Source organism: Panicum virgatum, chromosome 3N (genome assembly GCF_016808335.1).
Source record: "Panicum virgatum strain AP13 chromosome 3N, P.virgatum_v5, whole genome shotgun sequence".
Taxonomy (NCBI): Eukaryota; Viridiplantae; Streptophyta; class Magnoliopsida; order Poales; family Poaceae; genus Panicum; species Panicum virgatum.
In genome coordinates, this window is record NC_053147.1 from 68517547 (window position 1) to 68541229 (window position 23683).

At 44.1% G+C, this 23683-nt stretch overlaps 3 protein-coding genes across 5 annotated transcripts; 1 reads left to right on the forward strand and 2 right to left on the reverse strand.

Annotated features, from left to right (window-relative positions):
• Positions 1 to 1355: 1355 nt before the first annotated feature.
• Positions 1356 to 4509, forward strand: LOC120667017 (GATA transcription factor 5-like). The gene is made up of 2 exons (XM_039947025.1): positions 1356 to 1817; positions 3351 to 4509. Exons 1-2 carry the CDS (start codon positions 1746 to 1748, stop codon positions 4218 to 4220), a joined length of 942 nt encoding a protein of 313 aa, XP_039802959.1. The 5' UTR covers positions 1356 to 1745; the 3' UTR covers positions 4221 to 4509.
• An 875-nt stretch (positions 4510 to 5384) lies between these two features.
• LOC120667018 (cysteine synthase) lies at positions 5385 to 9730 on the reverse strand. Of its 3 annotated transcripts, none has more exons than XR_005672045.1 (11): positions 9588 to 9650; positions 9422 to 9475; positions 9205 to 9314; positions 8876 to 8933; positions 7865 to 8128; positions 7633 to 7770; positions 7483 to 7534; positions 6858 to 7007; positions 6387 to 6446; positions 6170 to 6250; positions 5385 to 5810 (listed from the first exon to the last, which is right to left on the reverse strand). XR_005672045.1 is itself a non-coding variant. In XM_039947026.1 (11 exons), the coding sequence occupies exons 2-11, from the start codon at positions 9461 to 9463 to the stop codon at positions 5718 to 5720; spliced, it is 978 nt and encodes a 325-aa protein (XP_039802960.1). In that variant the 5' UTR covers positions 9464 to 9475; positions 9588 to 9730; the 3' UTR covers positions 5385 to 5717. The 3 variants fall into 3 exon arrangements, 2 of the variants coding, with proteins under 2 accessions (XP_039802960.1, XP_039802961.1); XM_039947026.1 differs by having other exon boundaries at positions 6928 to 7007; positions 9588 to 9730; XM_039947027.1 differs by having other exon boundaries at positions 5387 to 5810; positions 6928 to 7007; positions 9584 to 9691.
• A 7944-nt stretch (positions 9731 to 17674) lies between these two features.
• On the reverse strand, positions 17675 to 22906 carry LOC120668075 (G-type lectin S-receptor-like serine/threonine-protein kinase At2g19130). The gene is made up of 2 exons (XM_039948024.1): positions 22729 to 22906; positions 17675 to 19920 (listed from the first exon to the last, which is right to left on the reverse strand). Exons 1-2 carry the CDS (start codon positions 22904 to 22906, stop codon positions 17675 to 17677), a joined length of 2424 nt encoding a protein of 807 aa, XP_039803958.1.
• Positions 22907 to 23683: the final 777 nt, after the last annotated feature.

Sequence of the window (23683 nt, forward strand, 5' to 3'; positions counted from 1 at the left end):
TATTTTTTTAGATTACACAGTATAACTCAGGTACTCACAACGTATGCACACTCACACCCCTATAAACACATGTACGCAAACTCTACCTCTATGAGCATCTTCAACCACCCCTATGAACACATATATGCAAACCTTGAGCCGGCAAATCCTCGAGATTGACGAAGTCAGTATTGGCGCCTCCCTGCTAACGGGAACGTCGACTACCACTGAATACACAACGTCGTCAGATCCCAGAATATTCGCTCCCAAGAGAAGTCGAACCCAGGATATCTGGTGCTATCGAGGCTCTTATAACCATTAGACTACAAGCCCTTTGGCATCATATTCATGTACTTGTTTAAACTGCCATGTCATTCTGGTAGAAAACCCGGATGAAGTGGGCACTGTTGTTAGAGCCAGTCTCATCTGACGTATGGTCAAATTTTGGCGCAGCCATAAAGGAAGGACGAACGCCATGGCTTTGTGCTCTCAAAAAGTCATGATGACAACATGAAGGAGAATACAGAGGAGCATCAGTTTCTCCTCTTTTTCACTTTCATGCGTTTTTTCTAAGCAGCACCGATGCTGTGCAGTAACTTTTTTTTTTCAAGCTTCCATTTCTTTGCACTTAGAATATCAGGTAGTGCTTGTTTGCCTGTAATTTACATTCTGAATTTGAAACTTGAGGGAAACTGTAAGATGAAGGTTGCAGTTACAATTTGGTGTGCTACATGATGTCAGGTGTCTCTTGGAAAGGATGCAAAGGATATAAAGGCAGGGGAGGGTAGCTCACACATGTTGGGCTTTGGGCTTCGGGCATGCAAAGGTCCAGACGAAACTGAAACGCCACGAGTCCACGACCACACACCAGCAGAAAAGAAAAGGAGGGAAAGCAGTACGAAAATTGGAAGAACCGGAACAGTGTATTCATTTCAAATCCATACGCCCGGCACAAAAATAAATGAGTCAAAGTTGGAGGGAGAATTTGGGGTAGATGCATATATTTCGCCACCAGCAATTCGAAACCCATACATGCATGTCTTTGGAAAAGAAAACATATTGAAGTTTGATACTCACATGTTTATGATATTGCGTATCTTTTTCTCATTAATTCGAATTCGGTGTATGCATATCAGCAATATCTTTTCTTTTTTGTTTCTATCTATATCTATTGATTTAGTCATCTTACCGTGATATTTAGAATCTCCCACGATTTTGATTTGAATTTCCCTGATAGGATGCTTCACCCTGAAGGAAATACTTTTTAGAATACATATATTTTCGAGAAAAAAGGATAATAATCACTAAAAATTCCAAAAAAAAATATTGCTTCCCTCATGAAACTTCCTGTTTGCCCTAAAAATCACCTCCAAGATAGTACAATAGTAGAAACTCTATAAACTTGAAGAAAGAGCAAAGACTCGAACTTTGATGTAACCGGCCTAAAAAAGCATGAAACACGAAACCTAGAGACGAAGCAAATAAAAAAGTGTAAAAAGGCACCCAAGAGAGAAAATGAATTTCCATTTGTAGCCCTTTCACAGCTGTTGCCTACAGTACAAAAAAAAACCAAAAAACGCGGAGCCTTCCCATAAAAACCTCTGAATTTCTCCCAAACAAAAAGCACCCGAAATCCCCTCACCTACTCGTCCCCCTCCCTCCCTCTCCCTCTGGCCGCGCCGCCTCGCCGGCGGTTGCCCGCCTGCCAGTGCCAGCCCCTCCGCCTCCGGCTTCTCCTGCTCCCTCACGACAACGCGCGACCGGGCATGGACGTGCACCCGGCGAATGCGGCCGCCGACTCCCTCGGGGACCTGTTCCCGCACCAGGCCGCCGCCTTGGTCAGTTTACTGGCCGCCTCCCCTCCCCGCTAGAGCTTCTTGTGCCTTGTTGCCTGCGGATTTTTCCCAAGAATTTTTCTTCTAGGGTTTTGTTTCACCTGGAACTGGAGTTTTGGGTGGTCTTTCTTTGAAGAAAGGAATTGGAACAGGGGGTGTTCTTCTTTCTTGGTACTTGCGCTCAAGAACCCTGGGTTTAGGCGTAACCTGTTCAAGAATTTTGGGGTCTATTGCGTGGTTTCTTGAGATTATTGTTCGCTGAAACCTAGGCACTGGTATTCTTCCCATGGTTGCAGTTTTGGCTTGCATGTTTGGGGATGAAACGGTTGCTTCGTCTCTAGGCTGTTAACTGCTTTAATCTTCATTATGGAACTATTTCCCGGCCATTTTGTTTAATTTTCGCATATGTTAGACGGTTTCTTTTCTTCTGATAGAAGAAATTTACCGTGCAATTCTACTGTTCTTGTCCTGGCGAACTGGCACGGCCTCTGAAAAAAAAAATAAGAAGAAAGCTTTCTGGGGAAGAAATATTACACAAGGGCAATAAAGCAATTGCGGCCTTATTAGATTTCGACAGGGTTTAAGCAGTGCCCGTCGAATTCTGGCGATTGAGCAATGGGAAGTTCTGCTCTTTTTGGCCGTTTCTTCGCTGTGAGGTCATGTAAAAGAAGAAGGGGGAGAAATGTGTGATGTTGCTGCTGTGACCTTTATTATTGATGTGCATATGTTCCTTCCCTCCTGTCATTGTCGCTGCTCAAGTGCATCCATTGTTTAATACTCTTTAGTCCCTGTGATATGATGCGAGATTGCGATGGTGATATTTTTGGTTATGTGTCAATTCGAATTGAAATTTTACCACTGGAGACAATGACAGCAGTTTCTTTGAGAATTATTCACTTTTCGGGTGGAATTCTGAAGTTGTACCTGTAAGAATTCAAGGAGATATCCTTTTCCACCCTTTCCTGCTACCTGTTTCGGACTTCATCATATTTTTTCTGTTTACAAAACACGGTTTGTTTAGTCCATTCTGTTTCATATTCAAGGAGATATCATTTACAGCTATTCATTGTATTGTGTGCCAACTGTAGTACTTAATTAGATTGTAATAACTGGGAAACTGCCATAGTGGTTTCTACTCGTGGCACAGCCACAATTGTAAATGCAGGACTTTTCTGTTCAATAGCTTGTTTTGGCAAATTTATTTTCCATTAATCCCTAGATGCTTCTAATGCTAAATACTTCATTCATGATATCAGCTACAAGAATTTAATCTATGCTAGGTTTTTCATCAGAAATGTGTTGGGGAAGAGAAATTGATTAATGATTACTTAATATTTCATTTCTTCTTTGTATGGAAGCCATATATGGGAATAGTCCCTAGCTGAGCAATTTACACTTGTTTGTATGCCCTATACTAGAAATTCTCATGTGTTTATCGATCCTAAAGTTACTCTAAAGCTATGCAGTATCAAATTCTGGAATGCCTATTCTGTTCTTACTAACTCTTTCCATTCCATGCTACTCTTTACTTTGCAGGAGAGTGATGAGAGCAACCTAGAGTGGCTCTCTGGCTATGTAGAGGACTGTTTTTCCAACTCTACATCCTACACAAATCCTGCCTTCGCAATACCTGCTCCTACAATGGTAAATCAAGGTGCTGGAAAACCGAAGTTACCGCCACCTTCATCTTCCAATGGCAGGAGAAAGAAAAGGAGCCTGGCCTCTGTTATGGGCAACGATGATGATCAACAGTATATCATCCCATTATATGTTGAGCCGCCACTACTCCTAATTGATCAGAAACATTGGATGGCTGAGAGTGAGTTGATACTACCCAAGAAAGACAAAGACCAAGAAGTTTGCCAGCAACAAGAGCAAGAACAGGAGGAAGAGAAGTGCGAAAAGGGTGTGTTTGTGCAGTTCCGACAAGAACGGCTGGTGAAGAGGTGTAGCAATTGTTTTTCCTGCGAAACACCGCAGTGGAGGAATGGTCCATCAGGGATTCAGATGCTGTGCAATGCGTGTGGCCTGAGGCTTAAACTAGAGAATAGGTTCGCCACTATTTCTGAGGAGCATTATGGCCAAGAAACCAAGAAAGAACAAGAACCAGGAAAACGGCAAGATAAGAAGAAAAAGATGATCAAGAAGACATATGTGAGTGAGGAGCTGTCATCGGAGAAGCCAGAGAAGAGGTGCACCCATTGCATGTCCTCGAAGACCCCACAGTGGAGGAGCGGTCCTTTGGGCCCGAAGACCCTATGCAATGCCTGCGGCGTGAGGTACAAGTCCGGTAGGCTGCTGCCGGAGTATAGACCTGCCAACAGTCCGACTTTTGTGAGTTGCTTGCACTCCAACTCTCACAAGAAGGTCATGCAGATGCGGCAGGCAATTGCGTACAAGGAGTGAATGATGGCCAAGAGTTTCTCCTGAATCTTTCGCATTGGAAGCGTAGGGTCTCTCTTAGATTGTAGTTTAGTCGGTTCTCAGAAGATGAGAGCAGAGTCTGGTTAGTAAGCCTCTTTATTAGCCCTAGCAGTGTCCTGCTTGAGAGACCGATTTGTTAGGTGTTTTAGATGTTGGATTCAATTTCAATACCATCTGCTGGTTGCTGCAATATTATCCTGAATTGTGCTATATGTTGGTGGCCCTTTCTGGATTGTTTGCAAGGTTTAAATTGAGCAGCCTCTGAAATTTATTTTCTTGCATCACATATTCACATCCATGCTTGGGAGTGGTTGCCCCAAGCATCTCATATCTTGTGCAGAAGTCTTGCTAGAGAATAGAAGCAAGAACTGCAAGGCACATCACAGACCTGGTTAACTTAAGGCCGTCTGTTGTGTATGCTCAATTGCTCATCACGTTTTGTGGTAGCTGTAGTTAGATGTAAATAACAGTGTTTTAACAAGCCATAATTTCCTGGTAGATTCGGGAATGTACATTGAATCTCGCCCCCAAATGAATGGCCTTTAACCAAGGGCTTGCAAGTCACAGGCTCCCAGCAATTACGCTGCTTTTGGGGTTCAGAGACAAGTTCATTCTGTTCACTCATTATGATAGGTGCCTTTTAACTTTTGTGTTGCGCATGGAAGGCATGTCTTTTAGGTCAAATGCAACATGCAACAGTGCCACAATGGCTTACGAGACACAAAGTACAACGGCAACAAAGCATCGTCATCACCCCGGTGATGAAATGAAGCAGGGTTGTCCGCACCCTAGCTTGCATTTTGGAGGGTCTCCCGGGCAGCAACGGCGTGACGCATTCTGACTGACTTTGGTCAAGTCTCTGTGGCTGCAAGAACATGGCTGCAGTAGCTGGTGTTGATGGCGGTTCGTACTCTCTACTGGCACTGCCTACAGTGCTGACGGTACAGTAGTGACTCTGCAACACATGAACATAGCCCTGCTGCATTACATACACCCTTTTGACTTCGTTGGGCTCTCTTGGCAGTTTTTACCTGTTACTGCTGCTGCAGCAAGGACTAAGCACATCAATGTTCCTCAGTACTGTGTTCAGTGTCACTGACCATTCTTCAATGCAATTCTGGCATGAAAATTTTCAACTAGTTCAAGTGTTCAACAATTTGGCACGTCATATACACTAGTTCATTTTTGCAGGATTTCCAAGAGAAATCTTCAATAAGGATCCAGGCATGAAACACACTGTGACGCTTTATTTCACACTGGCTGATACGATATACAGAAAAGAGAGAATGTCGAACTGTAAAGAGAAGTCCCAAACGATGTTATTCTTCAATGAACACGGATAAGACCGAACTGGACATCGACTGAGAGATGTATGCTTTGATTAGCAAATGCGAAAGGGCACCAAAGCTTTATTTCTGTAGAAATGGAGACCCCCTCCCAAAATAGCTGTTGGAATTGTGTACTCTAGGCTATAGCCCTCTAGGGCTCGACCACCATGCTCTCTGCTTCCTTCTTGATGGACTGGAAAAGCACTGATGACAGGTAGCGCTCACCAAAGCTTGGGAAGACGACCTGAATAGAAAATGATGTCAAGATCTCAAATTTTCAGGACTAGGAAGCTCACATTAGGATGCAAATGTGAACCATGGCAATGAGACAATATCTAAACTGCTGCATGTAAAATCTTCCCTTTCACTTATTGGAACATTTTAGTTTCATATTCCATTGTTTGACACACAAGAAATGAGAAGCACAAATGTTGCATGGGTATAATTTGTTTGTGCCCCTATAGAGCACTGATGTCCAAATATAGAGTAGATGTGTTTATTTGTGATCGAATAATCATCAGATAAATTTCAATAAGTCATCCATGCAATTGAAAGATCTACAAACCTATAAGTGCTAGAAATTCACAGGGAGGTAACACTTACAACAAATAGCTTTCCAGCATTTTCAGGCCTCTTAGCAAGTCTAACGGCTGCAGCCGCAGCAGCACCAGAAGAGATTCCAACCTACAAAAAAAATGATATCATCATCGGCCAAGGCATGCCATATGGGTGATACATAAGTTGAGAGGCCCAAAGGAACAATAGGACTATTAGTTAATTATAAAATAAAGTATTAGTAAATTTTATACAAATGGCTTACCAACAATCCTTCTTTCAAAGCAAGAGCCTTTGCAGTCTCAATAGCTTCATCGTTTGAAACCTGGGAAACAATTGAAGGCACCAAACTGTTATGCCACTGTAGGAGAAGGTGAATGCAAAGACACTGTAGGAGAATTGTGGTACTGTAACCAAGGCGAGTAAAAAAATAGTGTTCTTGCTTATATACTCCTTTGGCACCAAAAATAAGTCCGTTAGGACATTAACATGGTCTTCAGTGTAACACTAGAACTAATAATACATATGAAAATACTATATCATTTCAAATAGAAGTGGTTAAATGTGATGAAAATGTTTTTAGGAGCACCAATCTTATGATGGCAATCTATATGGTTCTTCCTTTAGCTATTTATGGTCAAAGTTAAAAAGGTTAGATCAACAATCCCAAATGGACTTATGCTTGGGATCAAAGGTAATGTGTCCTTTCTACAATCCAACTTAATAGAGAACATACTTGTAGAGTTTCATCAATGAGGTCAACATCCAAGACCCCAGGAATAAAACCAACATAATAGAGAACATACTTGTAGAGTTTCATCAATGAGGTCAACATCCAAGACCCCAGGAATAAAACCAGCTCCGATTCCTTGAATCTTGTGTGGCCCTGCATTATGGGCACTTAATCTCATGAGTCCAAAACAAGAAGCATCAATAAGAATTTGTTGGTGCAAAATGGTTCACAACATTAAGATATCTTTATATATATAGTTCAAAAGAAAAGCCTGCTTATAAAGTCACATTAACTATTAATGGTCATCTGACAATTCCTATTTCAAAACACTGCTATCCGGATGGCATCTGTTAAATATTTGTCATTTAAAAATATTTCACAAGACCAAGACCTAAGTAATTCAAATAAAAAGAGAAACTCACATAGTTTGGTAATAGTGGGAAACTTAAAGCACAGTAAGAAATTTATACTAGAGTACACTAAAAGGGCGTATCCAGTGCCGTAGGCTTCCCGCACTGTGCGGGGTCTGGGGAAGGGTTGTCTTTATACTAGAGTACACTCATAACTAAAAATGATAATAAACTATGTATTTCGGAACACAATGGAATATTCAAGATGCAAACATTACCAGGTTTTCCACCATTTAAAACAGCACTCTCTACTGGCTCCACACCATAGAGCTAACATAGAGATAAACAAATAAAATCAGATACTTTATTCCATAGAGGAAAAAAGAACAATTATCAAAGTGATAGCTAAAACAGGGACGCATGCGTACCTTGACATTAGGATTTTGTTCTCTGAGGTATCGACCAGTTCCAGTTATGGTACCTCCTGTCCCAATACCAGATACAAGGGCATCAATCTTTCCTGATGTAGCTTTCCAGATTTCAGGCCCTGTAGTCTCATAATGAATCTGTATAACATATTTCAGCATGGGATCTCATAAAGTAGTTATCAACAGTAGCAACAGCATGTTCTCCAAGTATAAATGCTATATTGTGCTGCACCTTTGGGTTAGCAGGATTTTCAAATTGTTGAAGGATGTACGAGTTGGGTGTCTTTGCTTGAATCTCCTCCGCCTTTTTGACAGCTCCTTTCATTCCCAGGAGAGGGTCAGTAAGGACCAGTTCAGCACCAAAAGCCTTCAGTATGATTCTCCTCTCCATGCTCATGGAAGCAGGCATCGTGAGTATAAGTTTGTAACCCTTGGCAGCAGCCATAAAGGCCAGTCCAATTCCTGTGTTGCCGCTAGTTGGTTCAATCAACACACTCTGGCAGCAATTGACATGGGAAGCAAAATATTAATAAATCCAATATTGACATTCTGAAATTCAAACAAATCTAGATTTAAAGGCACAAGCAATAATCATTATGTCATTTCAGCTGCAGAATAATGTTAATGGGATTCTCCATCGAGGACTAGGACAGCTATGCTGTTGTAGGATGGAGGGAGAGCTATCCAATAATTCTTAAGTGACAAACTTATAATCATGCAGTCAGATGGAGAAGAGACAAAAATTGCTTCCCACTCCTCTAAAAGATCTGTAAAGCTTGTTTCCTGTACTTAAATAGATACTGATCAAAGCACCATGTTAATGATGTACACACTACACTACGTAACGTCTGAAGACTAGTCACGCCAATTTATTTATTGTGACATCACCATATGGACAGATCAGAAGCAGATACTTTTAACTGAAGCATCTGCTCCACTAAGGTAGTACTAGACTACTAGGCACAAAAGAATGCAGAATAAATTAATTCTGTAGTCAACTTCACAAAAATAACAACCACCAGATATGGGACATGCAGGGCAGCACATTAGATAACTTTCATATGCAGACTAAATCCGTTAAAAACGAAAAATGGCAGCAAGCACATGCTTCTGGATTTGATGGTATAAGACTCAGTATTCCTATTCAACATATATGTCTGAACTAAGGAAGTGGACACTGCAAGACACAAGTCATTTTCCTTCGAACAACAAAGGGAATGCTCGGAAAGGTTCATTCACCCACCATGCCTGGAGTGATCAGGCCCTTCTCCTCTGCGTCAGTGATCATGCTGTAGCCAATCCTGCACAAAACAACGACACACAGCATGAGTTTTCAGCTCAAGGTCCTGAAGGCAAAGGACCACCATGACACCTAAGTGACCGCAGATACACTTAAATGACAAGGAAAAAACTTGAAATTCTACTCAAGTAATCCATCCATCTGAAGTAGGAACAAAAAAACTTCAGTCAGAGTATGCAGGAAGAACCGATCTGTCTCACATAATCCATCCCTCGATGTACAGTAAAAGGGCGAGAAGGGAGAAAGCTTTACAGAAGAAGAGAAGAGCCCACCTATCCTTGACGCTGGAGCAGGGCTCCATGGACTCGAGCTTGGCGGCGACGCGGCCGACGCACCCATCTGTCACCTTGTTGAGGTACACCAGCGGCGTGTTCCCGATCAACTGCGCATCACGAAAGATTTAATTTTTCCGGGCCGCACACACAAACACTAACCAAATCCCCGCAGAAGAAGTCGGCGGAAATCGTGAGGAAATGAGCGGGCGCTCACCTCGGTAACATCCCTGGCGATCGACGGCGAGGCCTCTCCCATTGGGTCACGAAGCTGAAAAATCCAAGGAAAAAAAAGGATAAATCTTTTATCATTTTTTCCACTAAACAGACAGCACAATCGGCTCCTCCGCCGATTGGCGAGAACATCGAAGAGGAGAACCTACGGATTCGGCGCAGAAATCCTTGCTGCGGGGCCGGGGTTTGTCGAACTGGCGGCTCTTGGTGGAGTGGGAAGCCGCTGGAAGGGAGGCTCGGCTTTATGCAGGGAGAGGCTGGGGAGAGGAGATTAGGAGAAGAGGAGGTCCGGGAGACAGAAGAAGCGCTCCGTCCACGGCGAGCCGTGTCACTGCAGGTGGGCCCAGATCGGGAGGTGTCTTCGCTGCCTGGTGCACGGAGTCCGTCGAACGGCGTTCGTTGAACAAAATATAGCCGCCTATTTAGAGAATTAACAAAGGAAAAATAATCTAACCAATCTTAAATTTATGCTTTCATCCGTGATTCGCTAACTCCAAGACGACGACCTCAAATATTATGTAACAAATTATTATGGCTGAAGAGTGTGATCCGGTGAAAATAATTTTTTTAGTGGCTTATAGTAAACGCCACACTTTAACAATATCCAATAGCAAGTTTTTTTTCCAAGTAGTAGGATGCTGGATCTAAATAAGTTTTAGAGCTTTGAGTTCTTGTGTTCTAGACGATGCCATAGAAAATTAGGAGATGTCCGCTCTTGATCTTTTTCAATTTAAAATGTGTCTAGCACTCAAGATCGCGCATCACATCGATATCTCTCCCTACCTGTCTAATTAACTATGTTTTGCTCCGACCCGAATCAATCATGCCTTATTATATAGTATAAAAGAAACTCAACCATGCCTTCTTTTGATTTGGTTGTTAGACGATATAGTGATCATCCATGTGCGAACAGACAACGCTTGCACACGTCATTTCCGTAGACATGATCACTTGCTTGAAACACTCTCTTTTTATCCTGTTTCTCCTAAGCAAAAAAAGAATTATTTATACACCACATGATCAACAATAATGTTGCTTTGTTGGCTGTAAAGATATATTATTGTTGGTGCCGGGGACCTGCATGCAGCTTGCTTAAGCTTAGCATCTGGCTGCTGGCTCCTAGTCCTAGCTAGCTGCCAGTCGTTGGAATTATCGGAGCGAGGAGCGGTCATCGATGACGTCGCCGTCCGGCCGGTGCACGCCGGCGAGGAAACGGTCGCGCCAGATGTCCCCACTTGATTCCCCGTTTCGCCCACAGCATGGATGATCTGATCGTCCTACGCTAAGCAAAAGTATTTACTAATTTGCTAACAAAAGTCGTTCATGTGATCTGATCGATTACTTCATTTTTATTCCAATAATTATTTATTCTAACGGCAGTTTTTGTGTGTCAAAGAAGATTAATTACCGGTCTTCTTTTCCATCAGACTTGCATGTCCAGATATTATTTCGGTTTCATGTTGGGACTAAGAGCGTGTTTTGGTCCAAGTACGAATATCCAAAAATACTAAAATTTAGAACTAGTTCACCCAAATAGAAATGTTAATAGGATGGACTAAACTTTAGATACGATTTAAAACCTTCAGCAAATGCATAAGTGATGATACATGCTACTCCATTTGTCCTAAACTATTAGTCATTTTGGATTTTCTAGGTGCCTAATTTTTTCTACGTATCTAGATATCTATCATGTCTAGATGTATAACAAAATCAATGTATTTAGAAAAATCAAAACGACTAATAATAATTGGCAAAAGTCCGGTTTACACCCTCCAACTGTCGCAAAAGTCCGATTTTCAACCTTCAACTACGAAACCGGACAACATAGGTCATCCAACTGTCAAAATCGGGCAAATTTGACCCCTAGGGTGGTTTTGAAGGTGGTTTTCCATTTTGTGAGAATTAAGAATATTCAATTTTACACTAAAAAATTTATAAGTAATTCATTTTAAGTCAAAAAAATTATGAAATGGGTATCAAAAGTTTTCTAAAAATGTGACCTATCTATTGTCACATGATTTGTGAGCTATTCAGATCTAATTTTTTTATTTTCATAATATTTGGCTACTTGCAGTTATGCCTATTATTTTTAATAACTAAGATTCAAATGGAGCAATAATAGATAGGTTACATTTTTAGAAAAATTTTGGTACTAGTTTCATATTTTTCTGATTTAAAGTGAATTAGTTTTGATTTTTTTAAATCTAATTAGATTTATTTAATTTTTTTAGAAAATACAAAACCACCCCAAGGGCCAAATTTGCCCGGTTTTGACAGTTGGATGGTCCCTGTTGTCCGGTTTCGTAGTTGAGGGTTGAAAATCAGACTTTTGCGATAGTTCGAGAATGAAAATTGAACTTTTCCCATAATAATTTAGGATGAATGGAGCAGAATTCAGCACCATCCAAACAGGGTCTAATTCGTGCTTGTAACGACAAGGTAGCTGACTTGACCTGCAGGGTTACTTAGCTTATAGTCAAAGTGCTACATCACTGCACAGTCATGTTGTTCCAATCCGAACTTCAGTAGGGGACGGTGAGAGACGGTGAAACCGTTAAGCAACACCGATGGAGCGTTCTCCCTCTAATGCAGTCGTTTTTCATTTATTTTTTTCTGTACACAAATGCGTGTGCCGTCACAACCACACCCAAGCATTATCGCAACACGTCAATTGGAGCACTCTTTTTCCATACAAAGAGGACAAGAAGACTTGTACCGGAGCTAGGTGTAGACGACGACGCAGGACGTTGTTTGGTTCTGGTACGGCAGATCACGGACAGTGAAATATAATCCCGGATATTTAGATTCATCGTATATTTTTGTTGTATGAATCTGTGGTTGCCAGTTGCTTATCAGTTCCAGCGTGTTCATCTCTGACAGCCCTTGCTAATGCATGAGCCGAACAAAGAAAAAAGGTAAAAAGTACGCACGGACTGATTAATCAGGAGAGCTGTCGTTTCAATCAAAATAAACAGATACCCGTGAGGACTAGTAGATTGAAAGATAAAATAGAGAACAATTTGAGACAAAATAAAAAAATTGTAATGAAACGAGCGATCGGTTGCTGCTATGGGCCTCAGCGAACGAACGGCAGAATTCGGAAGTTGGGCCTCCATCCGCTCGGCCCAGACGGCGCCCCTCCCTCAGATCGAATCGCGGCCGCACGGTCCGCACCCAACGGCCCAGATGACCCGACGTCCCGGACGGTAAATGAGATCCCGTCCACCCGGGACCGCTTGCGCCGGACGCAGGTCAGCCGCCGCGCTCTCGCGTTCCGCCGCCACGGCGCCCGGCGTCGTCTCTGGCGACGAGACCGTGACGTTGAAGGCCTGCACTTTCAGCGTATCTCCCCGCTGCCGATGGACCCCTACCCCCGCGCCGCTTCGTCGCCTTTCTTTTTCGCGACCGTAGTGAGCACGTTTTTTATTAAAAAAAACAAATTACAAACTGAAACTTGTTGAGACCAAGCGGAGCTTGATCACACCAGAGCACAAAATGACTAAAAAATAGAGAAACACTAGAAACACGAACAGCAGCAAAGCAATACGGAGAAGACAAAGGGTACGACCCACACCACTAACCAGAACCCTACAACTGAATCTGCAAGTAGAAACAGCAACGTTCAAGATGCAAAAGGTCTACGACCAAACAACGATGGCCAAACATCCACCCGAGCAATCAATTACAGCGGCAAAACATTCGCCCGAAGCAAACTTCAACCAACACGGCGGCGGCGGCAAAGCATCCGCCGAGAATCCAAAAATAGGAGCCCATATCCGACGAAGGGGATGTCGAATCCGGCCTCTGGCAACTGGCGGCGCAAGAAGGGTAGAGGTTCGTGAGGTCGGGGAGGGAAAAGGAAGAGAGAAAGGGAGAAAGGGAGAAAGGAGGCAAACCGAACCAGCTTCGACACGGTCGCCGGCCGGCTGGGGCGAAGCTATATTGTTATTACAAGGTGCTAATGCACCCTATAAAATGAAAAATAGTGATTATGCTTAAATTTTCACCAGACTTGCATCCCAATAATTCAAACTTATGCATCCATGAAGTAAGCGCACCTCTCTTCAATTTGCTATAGCTTCACCGGCCAGCCGCCGGCGACGGCGACGGCGGCTGCCACCGGCGGTGGCCTAGGGGCGGGCTGGAGGGCGCTGGTGTCGCCCCCGAGTCGCCACAAGGAGGACTTCGCGGGGGTCAGGGCGCCGAGTTGAACGAGAGTAACCGGCCTCGTCTTCCTCGCCGCGCGCGTCCATCTTCGTGTCCGCCTCCACGCCCGGCCGCCGTGCCGCGCTTCCAGGAGAGCCGTTGACACTGTGGTGGCCGGCTCGGCGCCGGCCGGTCCGTCACTTTTTTTTTTTGAGGGGGCCGGTCCGTCACCTGAAAAGCGCGCCAAACAATTCAGCGGAAAGCCTGTCAAAATCTTCTTCCACGCAACACAAAGCTGCGATAGGTAGAGAAATGGGCTGTGGGCCACGCAGGAACGAAATTGGCCATCCATCAGCAAAACTACTACTCCGAAACGGGCTGATTTCGCGGAACAAATGGCATACTGTACTGGCGAAAAAGAAATGCGAATGCTTTCGTTTAATTATTAGGTAGAGTAGTCCCGTACAGGGCAGCCGAGCTGGCGCGAACGCGCTCAAATGTGGGGCCCGGCGACGGTGTGACGTGCCCCTCATTCATGGCGGCACACCCAGAGCACGAGGAGGAAGAAGCTGCTCCTACTTGTGTGCTGGCGGTCTTGTGTGCGGCATGCACACGCAGCAACCAACAACACATTGTTAATGAAATTAGTGGTGGAATCCGGCCGCCAGGATCTCTGCCTTGCAGGCGCATGACACATGCGCTCGGCAATTTCTTCTCTTTTTCTTATTTCTTTTACCCTTCACTTTCAGATAAAAAAGATTCAGTCACACGCAGCGCAGCATTTTTTTTTGTTTCAGAAGTTTGAACCATCGCTAGCTGATGTAATGCTGGCAAAGCACTGGGATGACAGGGACTGAATTAGTTGAAGCCTGAAGCATGAAGATCTGTCAATTTTGGTGTCTGCCAGAATTGGCAACCATCCATCAGACAGTAAGGTTCATCAACCTGTCAAGCACCTCCTGAAGATATCAACCGATGGGAATGGGATGGGCTGAATTAACTGAGCAGCGATCAATTTGTGGCTCTTTAAGACTTGGACATCATCAGAGATTAGAATTGGACATCCTTTTTTAGTCCTGATTTTGCCTTTCACTTTCAGTCACATATACCAGCAGTGCTGCATTTTGGATTTCAGAGGTTCCAATCCAACCGTCACTGATGCGTTGCAGGAAGGCACTGATGGGATGGACTGAATTATCATCTGCAATTATATTTGAGGCCCATCAGAGTTGGACACCATCAGACATCAACCTGTCAGGCAACATGCTGTGCTGTCAAAAGTCATTTGCAGCTGGAAGGCAGGCGAAGAAATCATTTACGGGGGTGATTGGTAGGCTGGATAACCTCTATCCAGGCTTATGCAATGCAACTTAGTTTTGTTTGGATACCTGAACAGCCCACTAGCCAGACTCCAGCAATGCAAAAGTAGCTAGCTTGGGTGGCTTCCTGGAAACGAAAATGAGATCCGTTTCCGCGCTATGCAGCCTGCATAAGACATTGGTGGCTCGAAGGACCGATTCGGCTCACCTCCCACCGCGTCCACCGGCGTCGGTGCTGCAGGGAAAGGACGACACAGCAGGCAAGCTCTTCTTCTTGCTGGAGACCAAGTTCCACTTCAACTGTTGGACACCTGCCGTGCGCCTTGATGTGTTCTGTTTATCGGTGATGAAGTGGATGCCTCCACCTCGATCGAGGGCCGACTATGTGCTACTGCGAAGCTGCGCTTGCGGGTGAAGATGCTACTTCTAGATCAAATGGACAGATTCAACGGAGCTTTTGATTTTGTGGATGCGGAGCTCAAGCAAAGCAAGGAAATTTTGCCTTTCCCCACGACAAGCTGCTGCATCCCGTCCACGGAAAGATTGGGCCGTTGCGTCCCACCAGAGCTCAGTTTGGTCATGCTTGAGTTGGATTCAACCTCTCCGAAGCTCGATTTGGCCGCGCTCGAGCTTGAATCGGCTGTGCTCGAGCTCGACTCGGTCATGGAAGTACTCGATTTCAGAAGCTCCTGATTTCTACTACATCTTGAGGAGCATGGCGGTGGTGCACCCCCCTGGCGTGCTTTTTGGTGAACTCTCAGCTACTGCCGGCGGCGGCAAGGGCGGCGCGGTGGACCCATAGCTGCCGCGGCTCAGTACTGGAGCGCTGGTGCAAGGTCACGGAGGCATCGGGCAGGCCAACCGCCATGGTCGCGAAAGCAGGAGTTGCAGAGCAGGTCAGGTGCGGAGGAGAGAGATCAATGGCAACTGGTAACTTCACCTCCAACTAATACAAGGTCACCACATCACGCTATGCACCCAACCAAATAGAAGTTCTGCACTGCAGGCTACCTTAAACCACTCAAACCAAACATGAACAACTTGCATTGGGTTAGCCTGGTTATATCTGGCCAGGGCTATTCCTAGCCTGGCTAGTATTTAATCCAACCAACCAATCACCCCCTACATGACCGTTGTTGGACTGCAACGAGGAGGAAAAGGCACAACTTGCAGGATAGTGACACTTGCGGCACCTGCTTGCAGCTTGCTCAAACAATTTTACACATCCTGACCGGCTGCGTCTATGCCCGGGTGGTCTGGTAACAAAAAAAAATGGTAAGCAAATTAGAGCATATACATAAGCATTGTATCCAGATTGGCCCTATTGTTCTATCTAGTTGCATTATTCTACCTAACTAATTAGTACTTACCTAGTTGTCGTTGCTTGAATACATATATTGAGGTGCATTTTTTTACATAATGAAATTTTTCGGCCTCTACGGTTTAGCGTACACAACATTCAATTATTGCATTTTTCCAGCTTCAATGGGGCTGTTCGGCTGATCTAGAAAATAGTGTTCGGCTGGCAGAATGAATAGTATTATGTGAGAGGAGACAAGCCAAGATAAGCCGAGACAAGCTGAAATTGGACAAGCCGAACAACCCCAATATATATTGAGTTGCATATCTGAAAAATCAAAAAATTGTCTAGATAAGTACACTAAGTTTGCTATGTTCTAAACACATTATTGCCTGAATAATGCACTGAGTTGCCTACTGCAAAAAAAATTGAAATACCTCGCCCTGATTCGAGATACGCGGTGCGGCTGCACGCACAGCCACACGCTCGCCCGCGCTTCGCCTGCGCCTGCTCCGCCCCACTCCGCCCATGCCGCTCTGACCGTGCTGCTCCGACCGCTCGTGCCATGCCGCGTCGTCGCTTTAAATTCACCCGCGCTACTCTGCTGGCGCCACGCCACCGCTCTGCCCTTGCTGCTCCGTTGCGCCTGCTCCACGCTGAGCCGCACGAGCCGCGCAGGGAAGGCGGCCGCGGGCATGGGGAAGAGGGGCGTCCGCGAGGTGAGGGAAGAGGGAGGCCGCAGCGTAGGATACGATAGGAGGGAACTGACGGTGGGAAGGGGGAGGGAACTGGCAGCAGGAGAGGAGGGAAGCAGAGGGGAGGAGAGAAGCGAGAGAAATAAGAAGGGGCCGCACAGACTAGCTGTCCGATCGCACAAAAGTACAGCCAGGTGGAATCAATTTATTACAGATAATCCACTGAACTTTATAGGAAACCATTTTACAAGGTGTACGAGCTTGATGAAAAGTCTGTCCAAGTATCTGTCGATTGGTCTGCATATTCATCAAGAACCTGAAGGTACCGTGGAAGTTGTTGGAACCGGGCCGCCGACGAACAGTGTGCCCGCCACACACCCCAGGCCGTCGGGCCGCGACATACGCGCCCGAACGCACAGCAGCGGGTTTTAGATCTGTTGGGCCACCACTCCCCCCAAAAAGCTAGCCCATTAGGGGGTTGCACCCTCAACCTACCCACAACTCACAATGTGGGACTATTCCCAACAATCTCCCCCTCACACATGGTGAGCTCCCCTCACGCATTGGAGCCGAGATTCCGCTGGGAATGCACTGGGCCGACCTGAGCTCTGATACCAAATGTTGGAACCGGGCCGCCGACGCACAGCGTGCCCGCCACACACCCTAGGCCGTCGGGCCGCGACATACGCGCCCGAACGCACAGCAGCGGGTTTTAGATCTGTTGGGCCACCACTCCCCCCAAAAAGCTAGCCCATTAGGGGGTTGCACCCTCAACTTTATAAACCATGCTTGCCCACCCACAACTCACAATGTGGGACTATTCCCAACAGAAGTGGCGGCATATTAACCGGTAGGAGGCCCTCCAACATCTGTACAACTGCTGCCATGGTCGGCCTCAATGACTCGTCTTCCTGCACGCACCAGCAGGCAACCATGCAAGCCCTCTTGAGCTCCTCCAAGTTGACGTCTCCTCTCATGTCAGCATCCAAGTCCAACAGCGCCTTCACGTCTCCTTCCTGAATTTTCTCTGCAACCAGCACCGGGAAGAACTTGCTGTCCATGTGTTGCTTCCCGAACTCCACGTTTTTTCTCCTCGAGATGATCTCAAAGAGCATCATCCCGTAGCTGAACACATCAGCTTTCGCGGTGATGGCCGTGCCGCTTATCCATTCGGGTGCCAGGTACCCGATGGTTCCCCGCATAGTCGTCATGACCCTGCTGAAATCCCGGCCTAGCAGCTTCGCCAGCCCGAAATCCGACACTTTAGGGGCAAAAGATGCGTCCAGCAAGATATTTTGTGGCTTGATGTCACAGTGGATGATGCAATCCCTGCACTTGTCATGCAGGTAAGTTAACCCTTTGGCGATTCCGATGGCTATTTGGTATCTCATATTCCAAGACAGAACATCATCATCAGAGCTACTCTTGAACAGGCGCCCATCCAGTGAACCATGTGGCATGTACTCGTAGACGAGCAGCCTGTGCTCTCCCTCGGAGCAGAACCCGAGAAGCTGGATCAGGTTTACATGGTGAATATTTCCAATTGTACTCATCTCTGTACGAAACTCCTTCTCGCCTTGACGAACACCTTCGAGCTTCTTGATTGCCACAACAGTGCCATCTTCAAGGACTCCTTTGAACACGGAGCCGAATGAACCTCCGCCTAGCTTATCAGAAAAGTTCTTGGTTATCATCTGTAGGTCTCTATACCTGAAAACTATAAGATTCACGCCAATATTATGTAAACCTTTGATCCTTCTTCTCCTACGAAGAAGAATTAAAACAGCCATAAGGCATGCACCCAATGCGAGTGCAGAGACTGCTATGACCACCCCAATTGTTCGCCCTCTAGTAGATTTGGTGCGTGGGATCTCAGAAGCAGGAAGCCGGATGAAAATACTGTCCCCTTTGTTGTCTGGATCTTGTTGCAGGTTCATCAAATCAGTATACCAAAAAGAGCAGGTGCCGTTGTAAGAGTAGGCCAAGCAAGAGCAGTTGTTGAGGCAGGCTACCTCACAGTCACTTTTGCTTGCAGCTTGCATGGTTTGTGACCCATCACCAACAGGTAACTTCACATTGTTGATCATGAAGAATCTATCCTCCTCATCTCTACTACTAGCACTCAAGCTGCACGGTAATGCAACATTCCTGGTGCACCCTCCAGTGTAGTTTCCCGAGCTCCACTCTGTTGGGCTCTGAGGGCTGAACCCCCTAAGGCAGTTGCACATAGAGACATTGTCCACAGAGCACCAGCTGAAGGCTCCGCAAAAGGAGTAGACGGAGCACGGACTGGGCTGCGTAAAATATAGCATCCAGTCTTGCTTCTGCTCCAGCCATACCAACCCCTTTTGCTGGCCTGATGGGTCAATCACGGTGCGGAGGAAGATGGTATCATCCTTGATGGTTAGCAAGAAGTACTCCTCCTTGTCATTGTTGACATACTCATAGGAGTATATCGAGTTTGGCTGAGAAATAACTGTCATTGCTGGTATGCCGCTAAATAATGCGCCTGTCTGGGGGTTGAACTTCCCCGGTGTGAAATACGGCCGAGAGTTGTTCCACATGAACAAGTACTGGGCCTCTACGTTTGGGTCCATCATGATTGAGTAGATGCCCGGAGATGGGTCCATATTGTTTCTCCATGAGAAGAGGCGGTTGCTCACACCTGTGACCTTGTTCCGTCCAAACTTCATGCCAGGGATCTGGGTGTCGGTGGGGTGATCAAAGCTTTGCCATATCATATTGGAGGTGTTGGATGCATAGGCAAGAACTAGGTTGCCGGTGTTAAGGAGCACAGCAACGACGGTGGTGTTGGAGGCTCCGGCAGTGATTGTGGTGTTGCTAGACCAAACTATAGATCTAGACTTGTTGAGAAGAACCAAGTTGCCATCAGTCCAGACAGTTAACACTGATGAGGCAGGGTTGGAGATGGGCGTCTCCCTATTGGCTATCCACACCGGAGTGACTTTCTGCACCTTGTTATACCATATTGCAATATACCATTTGTCTTGGGAGCCACCACCTATAATAAAAATAAAATTTCATCAGTCATCACCGAATATTACACATAATTTACTTTAAGAACACTACTAGAACAAAGAGCCTGTTTGGAGCTCGTAAATAAGCCTACAAACTAATAAGCATCCTACCATTACATGCTTAAATAAGTCTCGGACCTATTTGGAGCTGTATGCTAAAAATAAGCACTCATACTTTTGCTGCGAGTTTTACCCCTAATTAATGATGCTTATGGGTAAGGATGGGAAACGAATAGCAGATATCCGAATTATCCGATATCCGTATCCGTTTAAACATCAATATGGATATCCGTATTCGAATTTAATGTGATAGTAAAATAGATACATCCGAATCCGATTTTCATTGATTTTCTCTATCCGATTCCAGATTCATATTCGACAATATCCGACATTCCGTATCCATTTTCATCATTCAAAAACTATTTAAGAAATTATATTTATTTCTTACCACCCATATTATTAATTTTTATAATAAAGATATAATACAAAAGATTAAATTTACATTTAAATATTTTTATTTTATCTCAAAATTACTTCTATATTTTTTATTTATATATAATAAAGTTATTTATATGTTTATTGCAATATGTTTTTAGTTCTAATTTTATTTTTATATATTTATTTATTAACAATAAATAAATTACTTTTAACTAGATATCTTTATTATATTATTATACTTTAGTTTGTACACGTATAATGATTTTATAATCTAAAACTACTAATAAAGAAAATAGCTAAACGTTAGCTCATATATCAAGTCAATATCCGAATTAGAATCCGAATCCAAGACATCCATTTTGCATTCGTATCCGACAATATCTGAATCTGTATTCGTATTCGATTTAAAATGTGGTAAAAAGTACTATCCGGATCTGATTCTATGTGAATCCGATCCGTTTTCACCCTTACTTATGGGCTCGCCAGCAAAGGGATGGGTGGAAAAGGGGACACAGGTGGAAAAGGGGTCTGGTGGACCCCACCAGCAAATAAGCACAGAAAGCACACCCTCATGGTGTTTATGGGCTTACGGGGTGCAAAAATAAGCCCATCATTTCCGGCCAAAACTCAACAGTGATGACGACTTTTATTGCATTGATTGCCTCGGAGGACTAATAGTTCAATCTCACTATCAGCTCTAGGAAGCAACTGAGGGAGCTTACTTCACTATTGTTGGTCTGATTGGAGGCCAAAAGACTTATTTGGAGAGGTTTATTATAAGCATTATCTTATCTTATTATTACTAATTGGAGACTCCTTTCAAGCCTCCATGTGAAGCCACCTAGGATCTTAGGTGGACACTCTGGAAAATAGAGAAATTCTATAATTCTCACAAAAGTTAGAAACATTCGGCTATTTTCAACAACTCTAACTATAATATTCATTGGATCTGTTATCTTTTATAATAAATTATCCACCTCTGTCATTATAAAAATCGACTAAAGCAACCCCCTAAATATATCTCCAAATTATCCAACTCTGCCATTATAAAAAACTAAAGTAATTTCCCTAATCTTTGTGTAAATTACCCACCTATGCCATTATAAAAATAATACACATAACCCTCTAAATTTACATATAAATTTTCAAATTATGTCATTATTAAAAGTTAAAGTGATCCCAAAATTTAAGTCTAAATTATATAATTATAAAAAAATATTAAAGTACAATAATATAAAATTCTAAAAAAATCTAAATTACTATTTTTACTATTATTAGTATATTAGTTATGTTATTATTTATATAAAAATACTACCCATTATATGTGTCACCATGTATTCGTGTACCATGGAGATACTAATTCACAAATAAATCATTCAATTAAATAAATACATATAGAGGTGTGATGCAAAATGAATCTGCTGCAACTAGATAATGATAAATAAATATATGTATTTTAAAGTATGTGTTAGAATACTAATAGATGAAATTGGACGTGACACAGATAATTATAATTATTAGATATAAACTTTATTTTTATATTAGTTCCAATTAGCCCATGCAGGACAGCAGGAACACCAGTTGATAGGCTAGTTGAACCAAATAGGCTCTTAGGCTAATTATGTCGGCTTGCCTAAAAGCCCATCATCAATGAAATCGGATGGGGATTCTCTCCCCCGTTGACCCTAAAAATAAAAGACTCATTGCCATCACCTAATCAACTTTAGGCTGCTACCATCAGCTCCAGCCAAAACTCAACGGTTATGGAGACTTTTTATTGCATTGATCGCCTCGGAGGACTAATCGTTCTAATCTCTCTGTCAGCTCTAGGAAACAACCGAGGAGGGAGTTTACTTCGCCGTCATTGGTCTCATTGCTAGCTATAATAGATGTATGAGTCTGACTCATGTCATCAATCAGGTGGGTGTTGGTGCCTGCTTCTATGCTCATCAGCTCCTAGGTCGTCTGATATTTTATTCTTAAGATCGTTCAATTGACTTGCAAGTTAATATAGAATCACAAATTACTAAGTGACCATCTAACCATCAAAATTATCTTGATCTTTGCTTTAAATAATATACTGTTTAGTATATCGGTCCTATAATATACAGGACAACGACTAGACTACGATTATGATCGACTAGGCTCGACTAATCGGACCGATCGATAATTGATCATGATGACTAATCATCTTATCGGCATCCTTACGATGATTTGAAAACATTGGTCAACGATCAAGCGACAAAACAGATCAAATCCAGAACATTATGACACAAACAGAAGAAAAGAAAAAAAGACAATCAATCGGCATAGTGCTCAGATGGGACACGGATAATGAAGAGTTAATTAGTTACCTGCTTGGTAAAACCCCAGAGCGAACTTGCCACCCTGGGAGACCAACTTCTGTTGCCCCGAGAGCGGCTGCGTTGCAGTGATCATATCGGCAGCTCCAGCAGGGGATCCATGTAAAGAAAGAAGAACCAATATGACTGCTACCATGTAGAGCGCGCCCGAATGGAGAGTGGCCGCCATGGATGCCGAAGCTAGTCACCTTCGGAGAGCGAGGAGACCCTCTTTTATGGGCCGTGCTGCATGTGTGCTGCACCCCAGTGCCGAGAACACATGTTGGAGACATCGACAGTACTTTGATTTGTTTTTTTTAGGTCAGGAAGGAAGCATCCCCACCTGATTCATTCCATTATTATGTTATAGTACGATGGATGTTGACGGAAGTTATAGTTTAGGGCGGCTGCAAACAGAATTATTGAGACGTTGATGGGAGTAGCTAGAAAGGTCATGTAACAGAGAGTTGACTACAAACGCTGCCCAGGAATGGCGGCGCCGACTGCCCAGTAGCTGCTAGCCGCCGGCTAGCTCTTGACCGGGGAGCTGGCCACGCGTTGCCAATGATCGAGAAGGGTTGCCACCGAATAACAAGTAGATACAAGGATTTACGTAGAAATCCCTTATGGGGAAAAACCACGGGCGGTGACGCGCAAGCAATCCACTATAAAGATGAAGAATACAAGAGGTGGGAGCCAATAAGGATTAGGGGAGGCTCCAAATCCCCTCCAATTTTACTCTCTAATGGATAGATTTGGTAGATCAAAGCTTCACCCCTCATATTTCCTCTCTCTCTCTCTCCCCCTCTCAACCCCCAAAGGGGAAGAACAAGCCACCTGGGAAGGGGAGCTCGGGCTCCTATTTGGGCTGGTTTTCCCACCTTGCAAAAGGACCCTCAAAGTTGAAAAATATTACAAATGAGCCCCTAGATACCTAACCAAACATATAAGCTATATTTTACATAAC